The following is a 21,137-nucleotide window of genomic DNA, read 5'->3' as shown; positions in this document are numbered from 1 at the left end:
GCCCCGAAACGTCACCCATTCCTTCTCTCCAGAGCTGCTGCCTAATTTGAGGAAGGACTTTCTTGCTATTGAGGGCGTGCAGCGTAGGTTCGCAAGGTTAATTCCATGGATGGCAGGACTGTCATATGATGAAAGAATGGAGCGAATGGGCTTGTATGCACTGGAATTTAGAAGGATGAGAGGGGATCTTGTAGAAACATATAAAATTATTAAGGGATTGGACAGGTTAGATGCAGGAAACATGTTCCCGATGTTGGGAGAGTCCAGAACCAGGGGTCACAGTTTAAGAATAAGGGGTCCGCCATTTAGAACTGAGATGAGGAAAAACTTTTTCACCCAGAGAGTTGTGAATTTGTGGAATTCTCTGCCACAGAAGGCAGTGGAGGCCAACTCACTGGATGCATTCAAAAGAGAGTGAGATTTAGCTCTTCGGGCTAACGGAATCAAGGGATATGGGGAGAAGGCAGGAACGGGGTACTGATTGTGGATGATCAGCCATGATCACATTGAATGGCGATGCTGGCTCGAAGGGCTGAATGGCCTCCTCCTGCACCTGTTTTCTATGTATCTATGTATCCTGCTGAGTCACTCCAGCTTTTTGAGTCTATCTTCGGTTTAAACCAGCATCTGCAGTTCCATCCTACACAGCAAGTTTACCTCCGTTTTAATTGGCCTCCCCTTTATTCTTAGACTGTGGGCCCTGGTTCTGAACTCCCCCAACATTGGGAACATTTTTCCTGCATCGAGCTTGTCCAGTCCTTTCATAATTTTGTGCGGAATGGCAGTGGCAAATGGGCAAGTTGGTCGTTGCCACTTCACTGCAGAAGCTTCAGTGCTGGCGGAGGGAGACTCAAAGGCACTTCCCATTGCCCGAGTGGCACTGTGCCCCCCCTCCTCAGTGCCGGGCGTGGCCGACCATGGGCTGGCAACATCTGGTAAACCCACCGCCGTGATGGAGGGAGGGAGGGAGGGAGGGAGGGAGGGAGGGAGGGAGGGAGGGAGGGAGGGAGGGAGGGAGGGAGGGAGGGGGGGGGGGGGAACCATGTACAATGGAAAACGGGGTCTTGGCGTGGGGTGACCACAGTGAAGGGAGGGGGAACAATGAATAATGGAGGACATGGTGTAGTGGGACCATTGTGAGGGAGGGGGAACAATGGACATTGGAAAACGGGAACCTGGTGTGGTGGGACCACCGTGATAGAGGGAGGGGAAACAATGAACAATGGAGGATCTGGTGTGGTGGAACCATCATGATGGAGGGTGGAGGGAGAACAATGGAGGAGCCGTAGCTGGGAAGAGGGAGGGGAGGGGGGGGAGACAAAGGAGGAGTCGGCGGAGGTACTTTGTAACTTTGTCAGCACCCTTTACGTGGCGACCAGTTACATACCTTGGGTATGGAAGTAAAGAATATCACTCTGCCTTGTCACATGTGATAATAAAGTATTCCATTCCATTTCCATCCAATTTATCACCTTGCTTGGCAGGACGTTGGCTTGTCCATGTCCTGGGAGTGTTTAATGACCAGCGATCTCGACATGGCAATATGGTCCAATGCATGCGCAGTTTGTCAAGGGGAAGGCAGCGAAACCCAAAGCCCATTCACTGCTGGTGAGGAGGAACAGCATGGAAACAGGCCCTTCAGCCCAACTCATCCCTGCCAACCAAGACTCCCCTCTAAGCTAATCCCATTTGGGTCATATCCCTGAAAGTCTTTCCTGTCCACGTACCTGCCCAAATGTATTTCAATTGTTGTTATTGTACCTGGCCCAGCTACCTCCTCTGGCAGCTCGTTCCATACACCCACCACCCTCTGTGTGAAATAGGTTGCACCTCAGGTTCCCATGAAGGTTTTCCCCTCTCAACTTAAACCTATGCCCTCTAGTTCTTGATACCCAACCCTGGGAAAGAGATTGTGCATCTATTCCCCTCATGGTTTTATACACCTCGATTAGATCATCCCTCAGCCTCCTGCACTGCAAGGAATAGGATGCTCCACTGCCCAACCTCTCAGTCCCTGTAGCTCAGTCCCTCGCATCCTGGTCAATCCTTTCCTGGGTAATACCATCCTTCCTCCAGCAGGGCGACTAAAACAGTATAATACTGTACAACGCAATACTCCAAGTCTGAAGAAGGGTCTCAACCCGAAACGTCGCCCATTCCTTCTCTCCAGAGATGCTGCCTGACCCGTTGAGTTACTCCAGCTTTTTGTGTCTATCTTCGCAAAACTCTTAAGTGCTGTTTCGCCTGATATGGAAATCGTGTTGGGTTTGCCTTGGCGATAGATGTCAGGAGCTGCAGGTTGAGTTTCCCATTTGACGCACTGCAACCGTGAAGTGGCGGTAAAAGCAATCAGCTCCGCCCAAGCCTGTTTCCAATCGTACGGCACTGAAAGAACAGGAGTAGGAGATCTAATGTCAACGCTGTACACAAGGTCATAGATTCTAGGAGCAGAATTAGGCCATTCGGCCCATCGCGTCTACTCCACCATTCAATCATGGCTGATCTATCTCTCCCTCCTAACCCCATTCTCCTGCCTTCTCCCCGTAACCCCTGACACCCGCACTAATCAAGAATCTGTCAATCTCTGCTTTACAACTATCCATTGGCTTGGCCTCCACAGCCTTCTGTGGCAATGAATCCCACATTCAGCTCCCTTCTTTCCTTCCACCAGTTCTATTCCAGACCTGTTCAAACCATTCCCAGCTCCTGCCACAATACATCTGCATTGCCTTTCCTCAAACCTAGTTCAGCATGAAGCTCCACATATCCAATAACACTGTGCTGTGACATTCTGCATCAACTCAGAGGCAGACAGCATTTATTGGATCTGTACATGATCTGTCTGATGTAAATGGCCCCCATTGCCAATCTGCTGTTTGACACACCATTTTTCCAACCAGTTAATCTGAGCTTTCGAACACACTGCGATTGACTACAATTCATTTATCGTGGCCTCCTCCTTTACTGGATCTGCCTTCAGTGTGAACCTGATTAAATCACTGTTATTGCTTGCCCCCTCTACCCCACCTTGCAGGCAGATATACACAGGCCCTGCTTCAGTATTCACCACAGGCCCGGACACGGTATCATCCTCGCCCTGGCGTGGAACGTGCTAGAACAGCATGATGAAGGGCAGGGCTGGGACTGAGTTCTGAGCAGGTTTTATTCTTTACTTTCCCTGCGGATTATTATGGGTGAGGTCACACACCACTCAGTGTGCTGATGTAATACTGGTGACTCTGATGTAACCGTGCCTGGAGATGCTGTAACGACCACTGCAGAGTTGGTGCGTACATGGAGACAAGGTGCCTTGGTGCAGCGGGTAGAGCTGCTGCCTCACAGCGCCAGAGGCCCGGGTTCCATCCTGTGTGGAGTTTGCACGTTTTTAGATTTTTTAGATGTAGATTTAAAGATACAGCGCGGAAACAGGCCCTTCGGCCCATCGGGTCCGTGCCGCCCAGCGATCCCCGCACACTAACACTCGGCCCACCGAGTCCGTGCCGCCCAGCGATCCCCGCACACTAACACTCAGCCCATCGAGTCCGTGCCGCCCAGCGATCCCCGCACACTAACACTCAGCCCACCGAGTCCGTGCCGCCCAGCGATCCCCGCACACTAACACTATCCTACACCCACTAGGGACAATTTTTACATTTACCCAGTCAATTAACCTACATACCTGCATGTCTTTGGAGTGTGGGAGGAAACCGAAGATCTCGGAGAAAACCCACGCAGGTCACGGGGAGAACGTACAAACTCCGTACAGACGGCACCCGTAGTCAGGATCGAACCTGAGTCTCCGGCGCTGCATTCGCTGTAAGGCAGCAACTCTACCGCTGCGCCACCGTGCCGCCACCGTGTTCTCCCTGTGACCGCGTGGGTTTCCTCCGGGTGCTCCGGTTTCCTCCCACATCCCAAAGACATGCGGGTCGGTAGGTTAATCAGGCCTCTGTAAATTGTCCCTTGTGTGTTGGGAGTGGATGAGAAAGTGGGATAACATAGATCTCGTGTGAATGGCGATCGATGGTCGGCGTGGACTCGGTGGGCCGAAGGGCCTGTTCCCGTGCTAGACTGTTCTGTGTCCCACTTAGGTGATAATCAACCTCTTGGTAATATTCCAGTTGGCTGTTGAACAACAAATGTCAGCTGTTTGGCCAACAGCACATCTCAAGATAATTATGTGTTGAAATGGGAATTGCACTGTAAGCACTTCCTCCCCCCTGCCCCGGCTACCTGTGCAGATCCTGGACGGTGCTGGAAAACAGTCTCAGCCTTTCCCATTCTCAAACCTTTCCCACTATTCAGAAGCCTACAATATGCTTTCATTGCCAGTGCCATTCTTATTTCCAAACTCGGCTTGTACATCAAAGTAACAAAGGAATCTCTTCTACATTTGTAATTCAGATTGCATTTCTTTGGAGTTATTCCTGAGGAGAGATGAATCAAAGCCGGGGCGAGCAGCCTAGCTAGCTCACATCTACACTTGTATTCCTTGCAGCATTAAGCATTTTGCTCAGAGCCATGCCCCAATTGTAGCAGAGTTTCCACTCGGCAGAAAACAACCAAGACAGAAATTCATCTGTGCTGAGCGGCCAAGTGCCCAGTGCAGCAACGTAGCCACGACGTTTAGTGTAGGAAGCTGGTTTAACCCAAAGATAGACACAGAAAGCTGGAGTAACTCAGCAGTTCGACCCAAAGTGTCACCTATTACTTTTCTCCAGAGATGCTGCCTGACCCGCTGAGTTACTCCAGCACTCTGTGAAACGTCACCTATCCATGTTCTCCACAGATGCTGCCTGACCCGCTGAGTTACTCCAGCACTCTGTGAAACGTCACCTATCCATGTTCTCCACAGATGCTGCCTGGCCCGCTGAGTTACTCCAGCACTCTGTGTCCTTTTTAGTTGATCAATTAATTGGTCTAATGCTGGTTTTGGAGAACTATTGTTTGCAAATTGAACATTGATGCACTGACGATCAAAAATGTGGCTTCATATATTAATCCATTGTTTCCATAGAGCATGAACTATTCGGCCTTATGGTTCAAATCTATCCTCATAATCTTATTTGCAGAATACTTGTTGATATTTTCTGGACTAAGTCTCACAACTCACGTTTTGAACTGGATTTAGCGAGTAGCTTTTATTTGCCGTTACAGACCCACCCACGCCCATCGCTCCGCCCGAGCTGCTGGCGGTGGGGGCAACCTACCTGTGGATCAAACCCAACGCCAACTCCATCATCGGCGACGGCCCCATCATCCTGAAGGAGGTGGAGTACCGCACCACATCGGGCAACTGGGCCGAGACCCACATCATGGACTCACAGACCTACAAACTCTGGCACCTCGACCCCGACGTGGAATATGAGGTCAGGGTGCTCCTCACAAGACCCGGAGATGGGGGGACGGGACCACCTGGTCCTCCACTGACCACCCGCACCAAGTGTGCAGGTAAGCCCAAGGCCGTGACCCAACCGCCACCTTGCAGCACAGTGAACGTCACGTCAACACTTCTAACATTCCCGACATACGTCAGAATGGATGGGGAAATTGGTTTTCTCAACGGCAGTGTTACTTACCCCAGCATTCGATGGTCACGCATGAGGGTGGGTTTTGTTTGTCAACTAGTACAGTGCTTCTTAAACTGGTGAATGGTTCACCCAAGGGTGAATTAAATTATTTGGGGGTGAATGAAACTAGAGGGGTGAATGAAGGGGGAATGACTTCAATGACTTGTATAAAATGATAGACAAGGGAAAATGAGACGACAATTACAAAAAACATAAGAAAATTTAGTCGAGGTTAAATGAAATTTTGTGATAAAGACACTGAAATAGTTTAAGAGGCACTGAACGAGTGAATATGATTTTCGTAAAACAGTCGGCTCGGGTGAATTAATGCTTTATAGGTGTTGGAAGGAACTGCAGATGCTGGTTTAAACCGAAGATAGACACATGATGCTGGAGTAACTCAGCGGGTCGGGCAGCATCTCTGGAGGGAAGGAATGGGTAACGTTTCGGGTGGAGACTGATAGTAGGGCCCTGGACTGAAACGTCACCCATTCCTTCTCTCCAGAGATGCTGCCCGTCCCGCTAAGTTACTCCTGCTTTTTGTGTCTATCTAAAGCTTTGCAGGGATAGTCAAACATGAGAGGTCCTTTGGAGAGTCAGTGATTGTGGGAGAATTTATCTCAGCCGCTGTTAACTCAGCTCAAGAACGGATATGTCTCTTTTATTGAGTTGTTGTCAACGTACATTGTGACACTTAGCAGGAGGTGGCAGCAAGTTGGTCAGATATTTGTGAATAACTGGTGCAAAGATGAACATTGTCCTTCACCCACATACAATTGGTAAGTGCTTGATGTCATTCTGAAGGAGTTTGGAATTGTCTTTGCTGTGGATATTTTCTCCTTCCTTGGTTTTCAATGTGAGGGAGGTGGGACTGTGGTATTTAGTCTAGTTTAGTTTAGAAATACAGTGAGGAAACACTGAGTCCACACATTAACACTATCCTACACACACTAGGGACAATGTACACATACACCAAGCCAATTAACCTACATACCTGTACGTCTTTGGAGTGTGGGAGGAAACTGAAGATCTCGGAGAAAACCCACACAGGTCACGGGGAGATTGTACAAACTCCGTACAGACGGCACCCGTGGTCGGGATGGAACCCGGGTCTCCGGCGCTGCAAGCACTGTAAGGCAGCAACTCTACTGCTGCGCCACCGTGCCGAACTACATGTGCTTTAATATTTATGTACAAGTCATCAGGATTGTTTCGTGAAGGGTATGTTTCTTAATTATCCCCTCTGGTTTTATGTGAATCTCTAAGGATTGTGTGGCTGACTGAAGCTGAGTTACATAGAAGCTGTTGTGCTGAATAAAAATAGTGTTCAATTAATCGTAAATGCTGCATCCAAAGACGTACAGGTATGTAGGTTAATTGGCTGGGTAAATGTAAAAATTGTCCCTAGTGGGTGTAGGATAGTGTTAATGTGCGGGGATCACTGGGCGGCATGGACTTGGAGGGCCGAAAAGGCCTGTTTCCGGCTGTATATATATGATATGATATGATATGATCATCAATCTTCTGAACAGATGTACTTCAGTTGGTGCCAAGCTTAGGTCACAGATAAACTGTGCCCAGATTCACTTTCAACATCACAGCTTCACTTCCCTCAAACACAATCAATGCGACGATCCCTTAGACATGTACATTTGTGTTTGAAAGTCTGTGTTAAAGAAAGCAAGTGTGCGGCAAGAAAACTAGGCGAGTAACCTCACCAGATGTTCTTCTGTGTCTTTTTACTGTAAAGAGATGTTACAGTCTCAATCACCCAATTAATACCTGCTCAAGTATCTCAAGCAAGGATGAACATTACAGGAATAACCCAAGCACCAGGAAGAATATTCTTTTTACATCAACCCATCTCTGGTAAAAGAAATAGAATCATTCACCCCTCGTCTTGCAGTGGCGGCGCGGTGGCGCAGCGGTAGAGTTGCTGCCTCACAACTCCAGAGACTCAGGTACAATCCCGACTATGGGTGCTGTCTGTACGGAGTTTGCACGTTCTCCCTGTGACTGCGTGGGTTTTCTCCGGGTGCTCCGGTTTTCTCCCACACTCCAAAGACGTGAGGGTTTGCAGGTTCATTGGCTTCTGTAAATTGTAAGTTGTCCCCAGTGTGTGTAGGACATTGCTAGTGTATTGGTGATCATTGGTCAGTGCAGACTTGATGGGCTGAAGGGCCTGTTTCCCTGCTGTGTCTCTAAAGTCTTGAGACTTTGCCCATCTCTCCGCTTCCACAGTGGTGCTTGGCCTCATGGGCTCCTCCATCAGTAGAACCAAGGAACTGCAGATGCTGGTTAATACACAAAAGGACACAAAGTGCTGGAGTAACTCAGCTGCAGCAGTTTGTTTCCTGCTCCAGATTCCAGCATTAAGAGGCTTTAGGAAAGGGTCATGGATATATAGGGAATGGGGAGCTAAGAATCACGTGCAGGCAGAAGAGATGAGTTTATATTGGCATCATGTTCAGCACAGACATTGTGGGCCGAAGGGCCTGTTCCTGTGCTGTACTGTTCTATGTTCTATGTCAGGGGTGGCCAAACTTGCTTAATGTAAGAGCCACATACGATAAAGTTCAGATGTTTGAGAGCCGCAAGACATGAACAAAAGAGCCACAAGACTAACCATGAACATTAAACTCACTAACCATGAACATTAAACTCACTAACCATGAACATTAAACTCACTAACCATGAACATTAAACTCACTAACCATGAACATTAAACTCACTAACCATGAACATTAAACTCACTAACCATGAACATTAAACTCACTAACCATGAACATTAAACTCACTAACCATGAACATTAAACTTACGTTTTATTCCATTGGGGTCTTAATTCATACCCAGTAAATAATTATAAAGCTTGACATTTTTTCTTATTTACCTTTTATATTAACTGTGATGAAAAAAGGAGCTCAGCCAACATATTTCCACGAGCCGCATGTTAAAGGTCAAAGAGCCGCATGTAGCTCGCGAGCCGTGGTTTGGCCACCCCTGTTCTATGTTATTCCTTCTTCTTTGAAACTGAACCGATGTGCAAAATCAATGATGTTTTCTAATTTGGTGTTGCAGGAGTTGACATTTCTCAAAGTTTGCTCCCTGAGTGTTTCTGCGGAAAGAACATATGTTGTTTATTGGAAGCTGCAATAGAACAGTTGCTGTGTGATCTGCTAAATTCCCCGTTAGATATGAAGGCTGCAATCTTCCCTTCTTCCTGATGAAGTGGTGAAGTTGTGGCCAGCTTGTGCAGAATGTGTGTGTGCCTGGGCTGGTGCCTGGTGCACCTGATAAGCAATGCTGTTCCTGTTCCTTATCCAATTCCCCACAAACCGTAACCTATCAGCGCGTTCCTGCCTTACTGTTGGTGGAAACACTGCAATAATTTCACTGAATATAACAGATTGCATCAGTTATTACCTTTGGACAACCAGACTATCTCCTGTAAGCAGCGTTATTTACCAGACTCGGAGCTGCTGCAGTTACAGAGTTCTCCCTCTAAGCACTTTGATCATCAGCCGCTGATTAGCACTAGCTTTGGAGCCAGGATTGACATGACTGCTGGTCTGAGACTAATCTTTGAACCAGCCTGCACTCACTGCCAGGCCGAGAGAGCAGCTCAATAGGCTCCTTAACCAGACAGAGTAATGGACGTACTAAAGAGGATCCTTGAGGCCAGTTTGAGTCATTAAACCTGGTGATTGGTTTCCAAGGCGAATAAAAGCCTTGCAATCCAATCGCCAAATGAAAGAATATAAATGTGTAGGAAGGAACTGCAGATGCTGGTGTATACTGAGGATAAATACAAAGTGCAGGAGTAACTCAGCTGGTCAGGCAGCATCTCTGGAGGAAAGGAATAGGTGACGTTTCAGGTCGAGACCCTTCTCCACACTAAGAGTCAGGGGAAGGGAAACGAGAGATACAGACGGTACACAGAATCAATGAATGAAAGATAAGCAAAATGTTTACTATAGTTTATTGTCATGTGTATCGAGGTACAATGAAAAGCTTTTTATTGCGTGCTAACCAGACAGTGGAAAGACTATACATGATTACAATCGAGCCATTCACGGTGTACAGATGCAGGATAAAGGGAATAACCTTGAGTGCAAGATGAAGTCCGATTACAGATAGTCCGTGGGTCCCCAATAAGGGAGATGGGAGGTGAACACAAAATGCTGGAGTAACTCAGCGGGTCAGGCAGCATCTGTGGAGAACATGGATAGGTGACGTTTCACAGAGTAGGTCGGCACGGTGGCGCAGCAGTAGAGTTGCTGCCTTACAGCGAATGCAGCGCCGGAGACTCAGGTTCAATCCTGACTACGGGTGCTGTCTGTACGGAGTTTGTACGTTCTCCTCGTGACCTGCGTGGGTTTTCTCAGAGATCTTCGGTTTCCTCCCACACTCCAAAGACTCACAGGTATGTAGGTTAATTGGCTGAGCAAATGTAAACATTGTCCCTAGTGTATGTAGGATAGTGTTAATGTGCGGGGATCTCTGGGCGGCGCGGACTCGGTGGGCCGAAGGGCCTGTTATCGCGCTGTATCTCTAAATCTAAAAAAATCTAAAGCCCAATCCCTGATCACTAACACAATCCATGATCCAATCCCTGATCAGTAAACGCTGTGCAGGAGCCAATCCTTTTTTTTATTAATCAAAAATATTTATTCACATATTAAAATAGTATATACAGTACAATAAAACCAAAACGGAACCCACCACCATAATACAAGACAAACAATAAACTATTATACAACTATCTTACACTCCTTGTCATTCAACTCCCCGCGGTGCCCAGCGGTCCCGGAGATCCCCCAGGGTGCCCGTGGACAGCGCGTGGTCACGCTCTAACCCCACCCGGGCGCGGACGTGACCCCGGAAACATGATCCAATCCTTGAAGGCCATGGGGCGTCTGTGCAGGTGGGTAGTCCTTGTGAACCAATCGTCATCGATGCCAATGTCAGACGTAAACTATTGTACATTTAGAAACATAGAAACATAGAAAATAGGTGCAGGAGTAGGCCATTCGGCCCTTCGAGCCTGCACCGCCATTCAACATGATCATGGCTGATCATCCAACTCAGTATCCCGTACCTGCCTTCTCTCCATACCCCCTGATCCCTTTAGCCATAAGGGCCACATCTAACTCCCTCTTAAATATAGCCAATGAACTGGCCTCAACTACTTTCTGTGGCAGAGAATTCCACAGACTCACCACTCTCTGTGTGAAGAAATGTTTTCTCATCTCGGTCCTAAAAGACTTCCCCCTTATCCTTAAGCTGTGACCCCTGGTTCTGGACTTCCCCAACATCGGGAACAATCTTCCCGCATCTAGCCTCTCCAACCCCTTAAGAATTTTATATGTTTCAATAAGATCCCCCCTCAGTCTTCTAAATTCCAGCGAGTACAAGCCCAGTCTATCCAGTCTTTCTTCATATGAAAGTCCTGCCATCCCAGGGATTTGGTGAAAAGCACCATTTTATTCTTTGTCTGGAAGGAGTCAGAGGGCTGCACAGCACAGAAACAGACCATTCGGCCCACATTTCCATGCCGCCCAAGTTAGCATGTTGAGCCAGTCAGTCCCATCTGCCTGCATTCGGCTCACATCCCTCTCTAAACTCTTTGTTTCCATGTATCTGCCCAAATCTATTTTGAAAGTCATAATTGTATCTGCCTCTCTATCTTCCTCCAGCAGTACATTCCAGATACGGACTACACTCGGAATCAAAAGGTGTTCCCTCAGGTCCCTCTTAAATCTCTTGCCACTCACTTGAAGCCTGTACCTGTTCCAGTTGAAGCCTGTACCTGTTCCAGTTGAAGCCTGTACCTGTTCCAGTTGAAGCCTGTACCTGTTCCAGTTGAAGCCTGTACCTGTTCCAGTTTTAGAGCGCTCTACCTTTGGGGAGAGTATGTAAGTGTTCACTTTACCTGTGTCCCTCATGATTTTGTACGCCTCAATAACATCAGCCCTCAGCCTCCTACGCTCCAAAGACAAATGTCCAACTCTCTCCTATCCATCTGGTTATTCAGACAGGAGCATTACTCATCCACAACTCTCTACCTACCTGTATCGTGTTCTCCAAATGAATCACACTTTACGCATAAAATGTCCCAAAATAGACTTACCAACCATCAGTTTTCTTCAAAGCAAAATTGTCACACAGCGCAAAAATAATGAAGATACAAGAAACTGCAGGTGCTGGTTTACAAAAAAAGACACAGAGTGTTGGAGTAACTCAGCGGGTCAGGCAGCATCTGTGGAGAACGTGGATAGGTGACGTTTCACAGAGTGCTGGAGTAACTCAGCGGGTCAGGCAGCATCTGTGGAGAACATGGATAGGTGACGTTTCACAGAGTGCTGGAGTAACTCAGCGGGTCAGGCAGCATCTGTGGAGAACATGGATAGGTGACGTTTCACAGAGTGCTGGAGTAACTCAGCGGGTCAGGCAGCATCTGTGGAGAACATGGATAGGTGACGTTTCACAGAGTGTTGGAGTAACTCAGCGGGTCAGGCAGCATCTGTGGAGAACATGGATAGGTGACATTTCACAGAGTGTTGGAGTAACTCAGCGGGTCAGGCAGCATCTGTGGAGAACATGGATAGGTGACGTTTCACAGAGTGTTGGAGTAACTCAGCGGGTCAGGCAGCATCTGTGGAGAACATGGATAGGTGACATTTCACAGAGTGTTGGAGTAACTCAGCGGGTCAGGCAGCATCTGTGGAGAACATGGATAGGTGACGTTTCACAGAGTGTTGGAGTAACTCAGCGGGTCAGGCATCATCTATGGAGAACATGGATAGGTGACGTTTCGGGTCAGGTCATAAAAATGAATAACCTCGGTATATCATGTGTTATCTGTGAAATGTTTAATGGAATCCCATACATAATTTCTTCATCTAGTCAATTCTAAATTATTTCCTTCAGATATCCTGATTTGTGACTTGGATTTTCATTTACTTGCACCGAATCTGAACAGAATGCCCATTAGCTGAGATATATCACCAAACTGAGCGGCAATTTTAATTTATGCCCAGAGCAGGGTTGGACAGTTTAAATAACAGTGTCTCGTTATTGATTTCACAGATGTACAGGGTGGAAATGTGATGGAGATTGGTGACTTTATTCTGCAGTCATCTACTGAAATCCATCAGGGCAGATATATTTTCTTCAGAATTTTTTTTTTTAAATTTTGAATTACAAAATATATGCAGAGATTATGCTTAAAGAAATTTTTGTGGAGGAGTTAATGCCCAGTTTACCACTTACTGCTGATCAGCAAAGCCTTTACCAACCACTTGTAACTTAATTTGTGGCTTATGAGGTAATAACTCAGGAGATAAATGATGGCTCTCAATATTGCCTTTTGTCTATTTGGGCAAAATATATTGTTATGAATTATTCATAAGGCCATATGCACTGAAGTGTTATTTATTATGGAGACATTTTGTGGACTATTCTGTTGCACTAGTAAAAGGCTAATTACCTTCCACAGTCTGAATATAGTATGTGGGTTTGAAGTGTTTGAATTATAAGAATATGTCTTGTGAGGCACGTTTGAGTGGTTGGATCATCACATCAGTTCATCACTAAACAATTAACAGTCAGACGCGTGCTTTAATTGTAGTGAAATCTAGCTCTGGTGATCGTTGGATGTGTTATGCAGTATTCACCTTATCGTGGAGTGGCGCAGCGGTAGAGTTGCTGCATTACAGAGCCAGAGACTTGGGTTTGATCCTGACTACGGGTGCTGTCTGCACGGAGTTTGGATGTCCTCCCTGTCACCAATGCCTCTACTTAGAGCACAGCAACGCCTCTACTTCTTTAGAAGGCTTAGGTAGTTTGCCATGTCCCCCACAACTCTCACCAACTTCTACACATGCACCGTAGAAAGCATTTCATCAGGATGCATCACAGCTTGGTTTGGGAACAGCTCCATCTAAGACCGCAAGAAATTGCAGTGAATTGTGGACGCAGCCCAGACCATCACACAAACCAACCTCCCTTCCACTGACTCCATCTACACCTCACGCTGCCTCGGCAAGGCCAGCAACATAATCAAGGACCAGTATCACCCTGGACCCTCCCTCTTCTCCCCTCTCCCATCGGGCAAAAGTTACAGAAGTGTGAACACGCACACCTCCAGATTCAGGGACAGTTTCTTCCCGGCTGTTATCAGGCAACTGAACCATCCCACCACAACCAGAGAGCAGTGCTGAACTACTATCTACCTGATTGGTGACCCTGAGACTATCCTTGATTGGAGTTTGCTGGGTTCTTCAGACTGAAGCTGGAGTAATTCAGCGGAACAGGCAGCATCTCTGGAGAGAAGAAATGAGGGTTGAGACCCTTCTTCAGATGCAGCTCGACCCAAAACGTCACCCATTCCTTCTCTCCAGAGGTGCTGCCTGTCCCGCTGAGTTACTCCAGCATTTTGTGTCTCTCTTCGGTTTAAACCAGCATCTGCAGTTCCTTCCTGCACGTAAGTTCTATCCAATGGTGTTGCACCCTTCAGCTTCTTGTTGCCTCTTTGACCAGGTATCGGCCTTCTCTCTGCGGTGGCTGAGGATGCATTTAAACCGTGAGACGCTGTTACCAGCTACACCTCAGTCACCTCTCTTCCCACTCACCTGTATGTCCCGGTACTTGGTGCTCTTGCACAAACCTGGGCTGCCCGGCACCTTGCGAGAGCTTCGTGCGTGGGATTGTTGTATTGTGTAGCCGAGCAAAGAACTGACAAATAAGATCAATTATGCATCACGCACTCCTAGGTTGTAATGTCCATTTGATACTGATTCACAAACCTTTTCTTTTCGGTAGTTAATTACTGATTATCTCAAAATACAAAGCATTTAATTAGCACGCAGCCAGAATGTGGAAGAGTACCATTATATCCGTGGGGATTAGCTACATGGGATCACCTAGAGATTCTCATTTTCTTGCACTGATGTCTCCCTCTTTGATGTTTGGGAAAGTTTCAGGTATGTCACCAGAGACACCTCATTTAATTTCGACTTGAAAAGTATCCGTGTTGATTCACAAGAAATCTGTCAGCTGAATCCTTTGGTTTTTCTCTCTCGCGGCACAAATGTTGTCTTCACAGTCCCAGCCTCAACGCTTGATTGCCTCATTATTGTTCCATTTGCATGTTTAAACTGTTTGACAGCAACTTCCTTTTAATTGAATGGAACCAAAGCTTTGTGGATGATAATGCTGGCAAGCTGAAATAATGGAAGCGTACAACACAGGCAGCTGAATCTACCTACCGGCTCTGAGAGGATATTGTTAGCATAGGCTTGTTTCTGTGAGATATCACTAACAAGTGTGCCGTGCACTGTTAGAAACATATGCTGTGAGGCACTCCTGTTTTGTTGCCTTGAACCTACAGAAATATTATGTGCCTGCTACTTGAATATGTAAACACATTGCAGCCGATCTTTCAAAATAGAATTTTACCTGTGGAAAGTAATGTCAGTAAAATCTAAAAATAGGCTTCACAGATCACGGCTGATGAAAACAACATATTTATAAACCTCTATGCATTCTCCCGAGACAAATAATAGCTTGGTCCAATTGCACGCGTTAAGAATGGATTTACAGATGTTGATTTGAAATTGCATTGGAATTGAGAATTAGTGATCTTTTACATCTCTCAATTCCATTCAAAGCAGCTTATGGATTTAGTTGGATCTGAATATAAGAAATTAGAACAGGGGCATATGAAGAACAATAAAATGAGAAATATCTGAACGATTACAGGGATAGATTGTGAAGAAGCAACGAAGGAAGCATTAGGTTGAACATCAGCCACTGCCCACAGTACAACTGGCAGGTTGGCCGACACAGACCATCACATGAGATAATCACGTAGAAACATCATAATCCCAGGCAGTTATGACATGATGTGAGCAAGTCTACAAATAGGCTAGAGTCACACAGTCATACAGCATGGAAACAGGCCACACTCATCCATGCCAACCAGTTCAGTTTAGTTTATTGTCCCGTGTACCGAGGTACAGTGAAAAGCTTTTGTTGCGTGCTAACCAGTCAGCGGAAAGACAATACACGATTACAATCGAACCGTCCACAGTGTACAGATACATGATGAGGGAATAACGTTTAGTGCAAGGTAAAGCCGGTAAAATCCGATGAAAGATCAAGGTGCCCCAATGAAGCTAGTTCCATTTGCCCGCATTTGGCCCACCTCAAAGACATTTGGACAGGTATATGGAAAGGGAAGGTTTAGAGGGATAATGCAGGCAGGTGGAACTAGTGTGGATGGGGCATCTTGGTCGGCTGTTTGAAGGGCCTCTTTCCATACTGTTTGACTGAAAAAGTTTTTCCTCATCTCGGTTCTAAATGGCCTACCCCTTATTCTTAAACTGTGGCCCCTGGTTCTGGACTCCCCCAACATTGGGAACATGTTTCCTGCCTCTAACGTGTCCAACCCCTTAATAATCTTATACTTTTCGATAAGATCTCCTCTCATCCTTCTAAATTCCAGTGTATACAAGCCTAGTCGCTCCAGTCTTTCAACGTACGACAGTCCCGCCATTCCGGGACAAGAGGGGAATTGAGAACTAGAGGACAAAGGTTTATGGTGAGAGGGGCAAAATTAAATATGAACCGGGGGGGGCAATTGTTTTTCACACAGAGGGTGGTGGGTATATGGAATGAGCTGCTGTAGGAGGTGGTTGATGCAGGTACTATCACAACATTAAACTCCTGGGGGCGGAGTTGGATTCATGGGAGGTGGTCTTGGAGGGAAGGATGCTCCTCAAACTGTGGAGCATCCTGGACAATACAGCTCACCCCCTCCATGACACACTGGCCAACCTGAGGAGCACCTTCAGCAACAGACTGGTCCCACCAAGATGCAGCACAGAATGCCACAGGAGATCTTTCATCCCTGTGGCTATCAAACTATTGTACTCCTCCCCCTTCTGTCGTGGGGTAGACTGAGACTGACTCCCCCCTCCCCCCCCCCCCCCCCCAATCTTTGCACACCCCCCAATCCTTTCCATTCGGCACTTTCATTTCATGTTTCATGCATGTTGTGTTTTATGACTGTTGGCAGATCAATTTCCCTCCTGGGATCAATAAAGTTCTATCGTATCGTATCGTATTGTATCCTATATCTCTTCAAACCCTTGCTATCTTTGAAAAATTATAATTACATGTGTTTTTCTGGCTTCCTCTGGCAGCTCATTCCAGATATGGACTAACCTCTCAGTGAAAAAAGTTGCTCCTGAGGTCCCTCTTAAATCTCTGCCCCATCTCCTGGTCTTGAAAAGGGCAACTGAATAAAATACTGGATGTTGTGTGTGTTGAAAGAGTAGATTTGAAATCAACTGGAAAAAACACCTGGAAGATGAACGAGGAACAATTCTTTTTCTCAATCATTGTCTGAAAAAAGTGGTGAAATCTGATGAGGTTGAAAAGTAAATTAGATGTGTAAATGAGAATGGAACTCAGAAACAAAAACCTGGAAAGCGTGACCAATCTAAACCTAACTGCGTGCTTCCATTGAGACTGTCTGCACAATGCTTTTACTCTATAAACCTGTATATTACAATTTTTGTCATAAGGTGATAGGAGCAGAATTAGGCCATTTGGCCCATCAAGTCTACTCTGCCATTCAATCATGGCTGATCTATCTCTCCCTCCAAACCCCATTCTCCTGCCTTCTCCCCATAACCCCTGACACCCGCACTAATCATGAATCAATTTTGTTGTAGTGTAACCGACAAAGCATTGTTCTCTATCAGCATAAAGGATAAAGGATAGGGTGATACCAGCGTGGACACAGGCCCTTCAGCCCAACATGCCCCTGCCGACCAACATGCCCCAACAACACTAGTCCCACCTGCCTGTGTTTGGCCCATGTCCCTCCAAACCAATCCTATCCATGTACTTGTCCAAATGTTTTTTTAAATGTGATAGCACCTTAAACCTTGTGCTACTAAATACCAGTAGTTAAAAACAAAGTGCTGGAGAACAACATCTGTGGAGGGAATGGGTGAACTATATGTCGGGTCAGGATCCATCTTCAGAGACTTGTCTTGGCTCAAGATTCCAGATTGCAGTCTCTTGTGTCTCCTGATGTGGTAACGTCCAGATTTCAATTTAATTCCTGTCCACAGAAAGTAAATGTTTGAGGTGAGTGGTAGACAAAGACTCTCAGCTGATAACAGAGTGATGTGCTTTAATTATATTGCATTTGCAAATAGCTGGCTGCGTTTCCGAAAAGCAGCCGCTAAAGCTCCAAACTAAAACTACACGCGTCACTTTACAATATCATTCTTGACTGTAGAATCATAGAAAGATGGTTAAGTATAAATCTTTACATTATCATAGACCAGGCCTTTGTGTAAATGTAATATTCTTTGTCGGAGAGAAAAGAATGATGATGGATTTTTATTGATTTTTGACATCGTGTTGGAGACGGGTGTGATCACAAAGGCATACTCTGCAGCAGGTATGTAACAGGAATGATCTATTCAACTCTCCTGGAATGCAGCAAAAGAAAAGTATCACTTGAATGGATTTTAAACCTGGATGTTACAGAAAGCTGTGGAGGCCAAGTCAGTGGATATCTCGAAGGCAGAGATAGGTAGATTCTTGATTAGTACTGGGGTGTCAGAGGTTATGGGGAGAAGGCAGGAGAATGGGGTTGGGAGGGAGAGATAGATCAGCCATGATTGAATGGCAGAGTAGACTTGATGGGCCGAATGGCCTAATACTACTCCTATCCCTTATGACCTTATGACTTTTTCAAATAGAGTATCAAATATCAGTTCACAAGTCATAGCAGCAGAATGAGACCGTTTGGCTCATTGAGTCTACACTTGCTTGGCATGGACAGGTTGGGCTGAAGGGCCTGTTTCCACGCTGTGTGACTCTATGACTGATCAACGAGGTAAAACCTAGATGGATGATGCGTTATGCAGCAGCACTAGAAATAATTGCAGACTTTGCCACGTTGCAAAGTCAGTCCCAGTTGTTTATTTCGATCAATGACTGAGAGAGTGGTGGTTCACAAGTTACTCCAAAGTAAGGACTCCTTTTCGACAGAACTCTGCAGGGTGCAGTTTGGCACAAAACGCTGGAGTGACTCAGTGGGCCAGGCAGCATCACGGAGAGAACCTTCTCCCGTCCGCAGTGTACAGTCTGTGTTTCCACCGCGCCTGGACTCACACAGCAACTGCATTTCATTTGGAATAAGGTAATGTGACTTGGTGACGAGGGAATGTGCAGAAGTGGGAAAATGAAGCATCTTCCAGCCAGTGAGAGGTTGTACCGGCGTGGCTCCAAACGGCAGCTGTGTGACTCGGGTTTGGTTTTGTTTGGGGCAGTCTTGCCGATGGTTATACGCAGTACATCTGAAACAGGACTCGTGAGAAAGACACGTCAATGTTTCTGATCATGGGTTGACTGAATATGCCTTTTGTCACCTTCACTGTTGAGCAAAGTGCCAGCAAATGTTTGGTTTAGTTTAGTGATACAGCATGGAAACAGGCCCTTCGGCCCACTGAGTCCGCACCGACCAGCGATCCCCGTACATTAACACTATCCTACACACACGAGGGACAATTTACATTGATACCAGAGCCAATTAACCTACAGACCCGCACATCTTTGGAGTCTGGGAGGAAACCGGAGCACCCGGAGAAAACCCACGCAATCACGGGGAGAACGTACAAAGTTTGTTTATTCCCACTGAAGCTTCTCCTCTCCTCTCCTCTCCTCTCCTCTCCTCTCCTCTCCTCTCCTCTCCTCTCCTCTCCTCTCCTCTCCTCTCCTCTCCTCTCCTCTCCTCTCCTCTCCTCTCCTCTCCTCTCCTCTCCTCTCCTCTCCTCTCCTCTCCTCTCCTCTCCTCTCCTCTCCTCTCCTCTCCTCTCCTCTCCTCTCCTCTCCTCTCCTCTCCTCTCCTCTCCTCTCCTCTCCTCTCCTCTCCTCTCCTCTCCTCTCCTCTCCTCTCCTCTCCTCTCCTCTCCTCTCCTCTCCTCTCCTCTCCTCCCCTCTCCTCCCCTCCCCCTCCCCTCCCCTCCCCTCCCCTCCCCTCCCCTCTCCTCTCCTCTCCTCGTATGGTGAACATTGTGGAGCCCTGGTCTGTGTGGATGCCAGCTCTTGACTAGTTCTTGGTGGCTGGTATGTTGTGTTCGATGCTTTGCGAGCGTCTGTCTCACACCTGGCTGATTGTTTCCTGTGACTCATCACTCTGACAACTTTGTGAAAGGAAATCATTATTCTTCTTCGGTGAGAAACAACACACCAAGAAAAAGATTGGGTGCAAAGTAATTTGAAGTGACTAATTGTCAACCATTTTGATTGCTCATTCCAATTTTAAAACTTGATTCGCTGCAACAGTTCAGGACAAAGACTGACACGTAATTAAGTTTCCACAAGAAAGAATTCCGTGTGAATAGCTTCTCTATCATCACGAGCGCAGGTAGTTAGCAGTGAACCGTCACACAGTTAATTAACAAAGTACTCTGCAACAGCTCTCTCCAAGATCGCTTTTATTCCGATCTATTGGTTAGATGTTGGATCACGATCATTTAGTCACATCTTTAATGGGAAGTGGATTCATTTAAGTCAACTACTTCATCACATGTACCATGTTTGGCTTCTTGCAATGGCTGTTCCTCAGGTATTTATCATTTCCATTCCTGGGAAAGAGACCCTGCTTTTCAAAATTGTACATAGTCATAGATTGATACTGGCTCTTCGGCCCACACTGGCCAACGTGTCCCAGCTACACCAGTCCCACATGCCTGCATTTGGCCCCATATCCCTCCAAACCTGTCCTATCCATGTACCTGTCCAACTGTTTCTTAAACGTGGGGATAGTCCCCAGCCTCAACTACCTCCTCCAGCAGCTCCGTTCCATACACCACCACCCTTTGTGTGAAAAATGTACCCCTCATATTCCTATTAAATCTTTTCCCCTTCACCTTAAACCTATGTCCTCTGGTTCTCGATTCCCCTACTCTGGGCAAGAGACTGGGCATCTACCCGATCTATTCCTCTCATGATTTTATACACCTCTATACGATCACCCTCATCCTCCTGCGCTCCAAGGAACAGAGTCCCAGCCTGCTCAAGGGTCTGAGCTCTAGGGGGACTACCTCAAAGTGTCCCTCAAAGACTTGGACATCAACCTCAGCACTTGGGAGTCTCTTGCTCTGGACCGTCTAACCTGGCGTAGCAAGCTTACCACAGGAGCCCGTGCATCAGAGAACAGACGCACTGCAGAGGCCCAGAGGAAACGCACTGTGCGCAAGGCCCGGGCTACCTCCACTTCCACTGCAACACCCATCCACTTGTGTCCTACGTGTGGGCATGCCTTCCGGCCCGGATTAGCCTCACCAGTCACTTCAGGACCCACAGTCACCAATCCTCCAACTGAAAGTGAAGTCATGGTCATCTTCCAACCCGAAGGACGAACAACAACAACTCACGGGTCTGAGCTATAGAGGGAGGTTGAGTCCTGGCAATATATGTGTGGCTGTCGTTGTCAGTAGGTCACGGACACTCCACCTAAAACAGTCCACGTTTCT

At 46.8% G+C, this 21,137-nt stretch overlaps 1 protein-coding gene across 5 annotated transcripts in view; it reads left to right on the top strand.

The window, feature by feature from the left end:
• Positions 1 to 21,137, top strand: part of LOC144604575 (receptor-type tyrosine-protein phosphatase T-like) — a 607,863-nt gene that overhangs the window by 299,008 nt on the left and 287,718 nt on the right. For 4 of the 5 annotated variants that reach the window (XM_078419171.1, XM_078419169.1, XM_078419173.1 and 1 more), the window contains exon 7: positions 5,158 to 5,451. The exons of the other annotated variant lie outside the window; for it this stretch is intronic. In XM_078419171.1, the coding sequence (XP_078275297.1) occupies positions 5,158 to 5,451 (294 nt within the window). The remainder of the gene's footprint in view (positions 1 to 5,157; positions 5,452 to 21,137) is intronic. 5 annotated transcript variants of the gene reach the window in all.

The sequence above is a fragment of the Rhinoraja longicauda genome, chromosome 22 (genome assembly GCF_053455715.1).
Source record: "Rhinoraja longicauda isolate Sanriku21f chromosome 22, sRhiLon1.1, whole genome shotgun sequence".
Lineage (NCBI taxonomy): Eukaryota > Metazoa > Chordata > Chondrichthyes > Rajiformes > Arhynchobatidae > Rhinoraja > Rhinoraja longicauda.
Note: the sequence above shows the minus strand (reverse complement) of the source record. Positions and strands in the feature narration are given on the sequence as shown.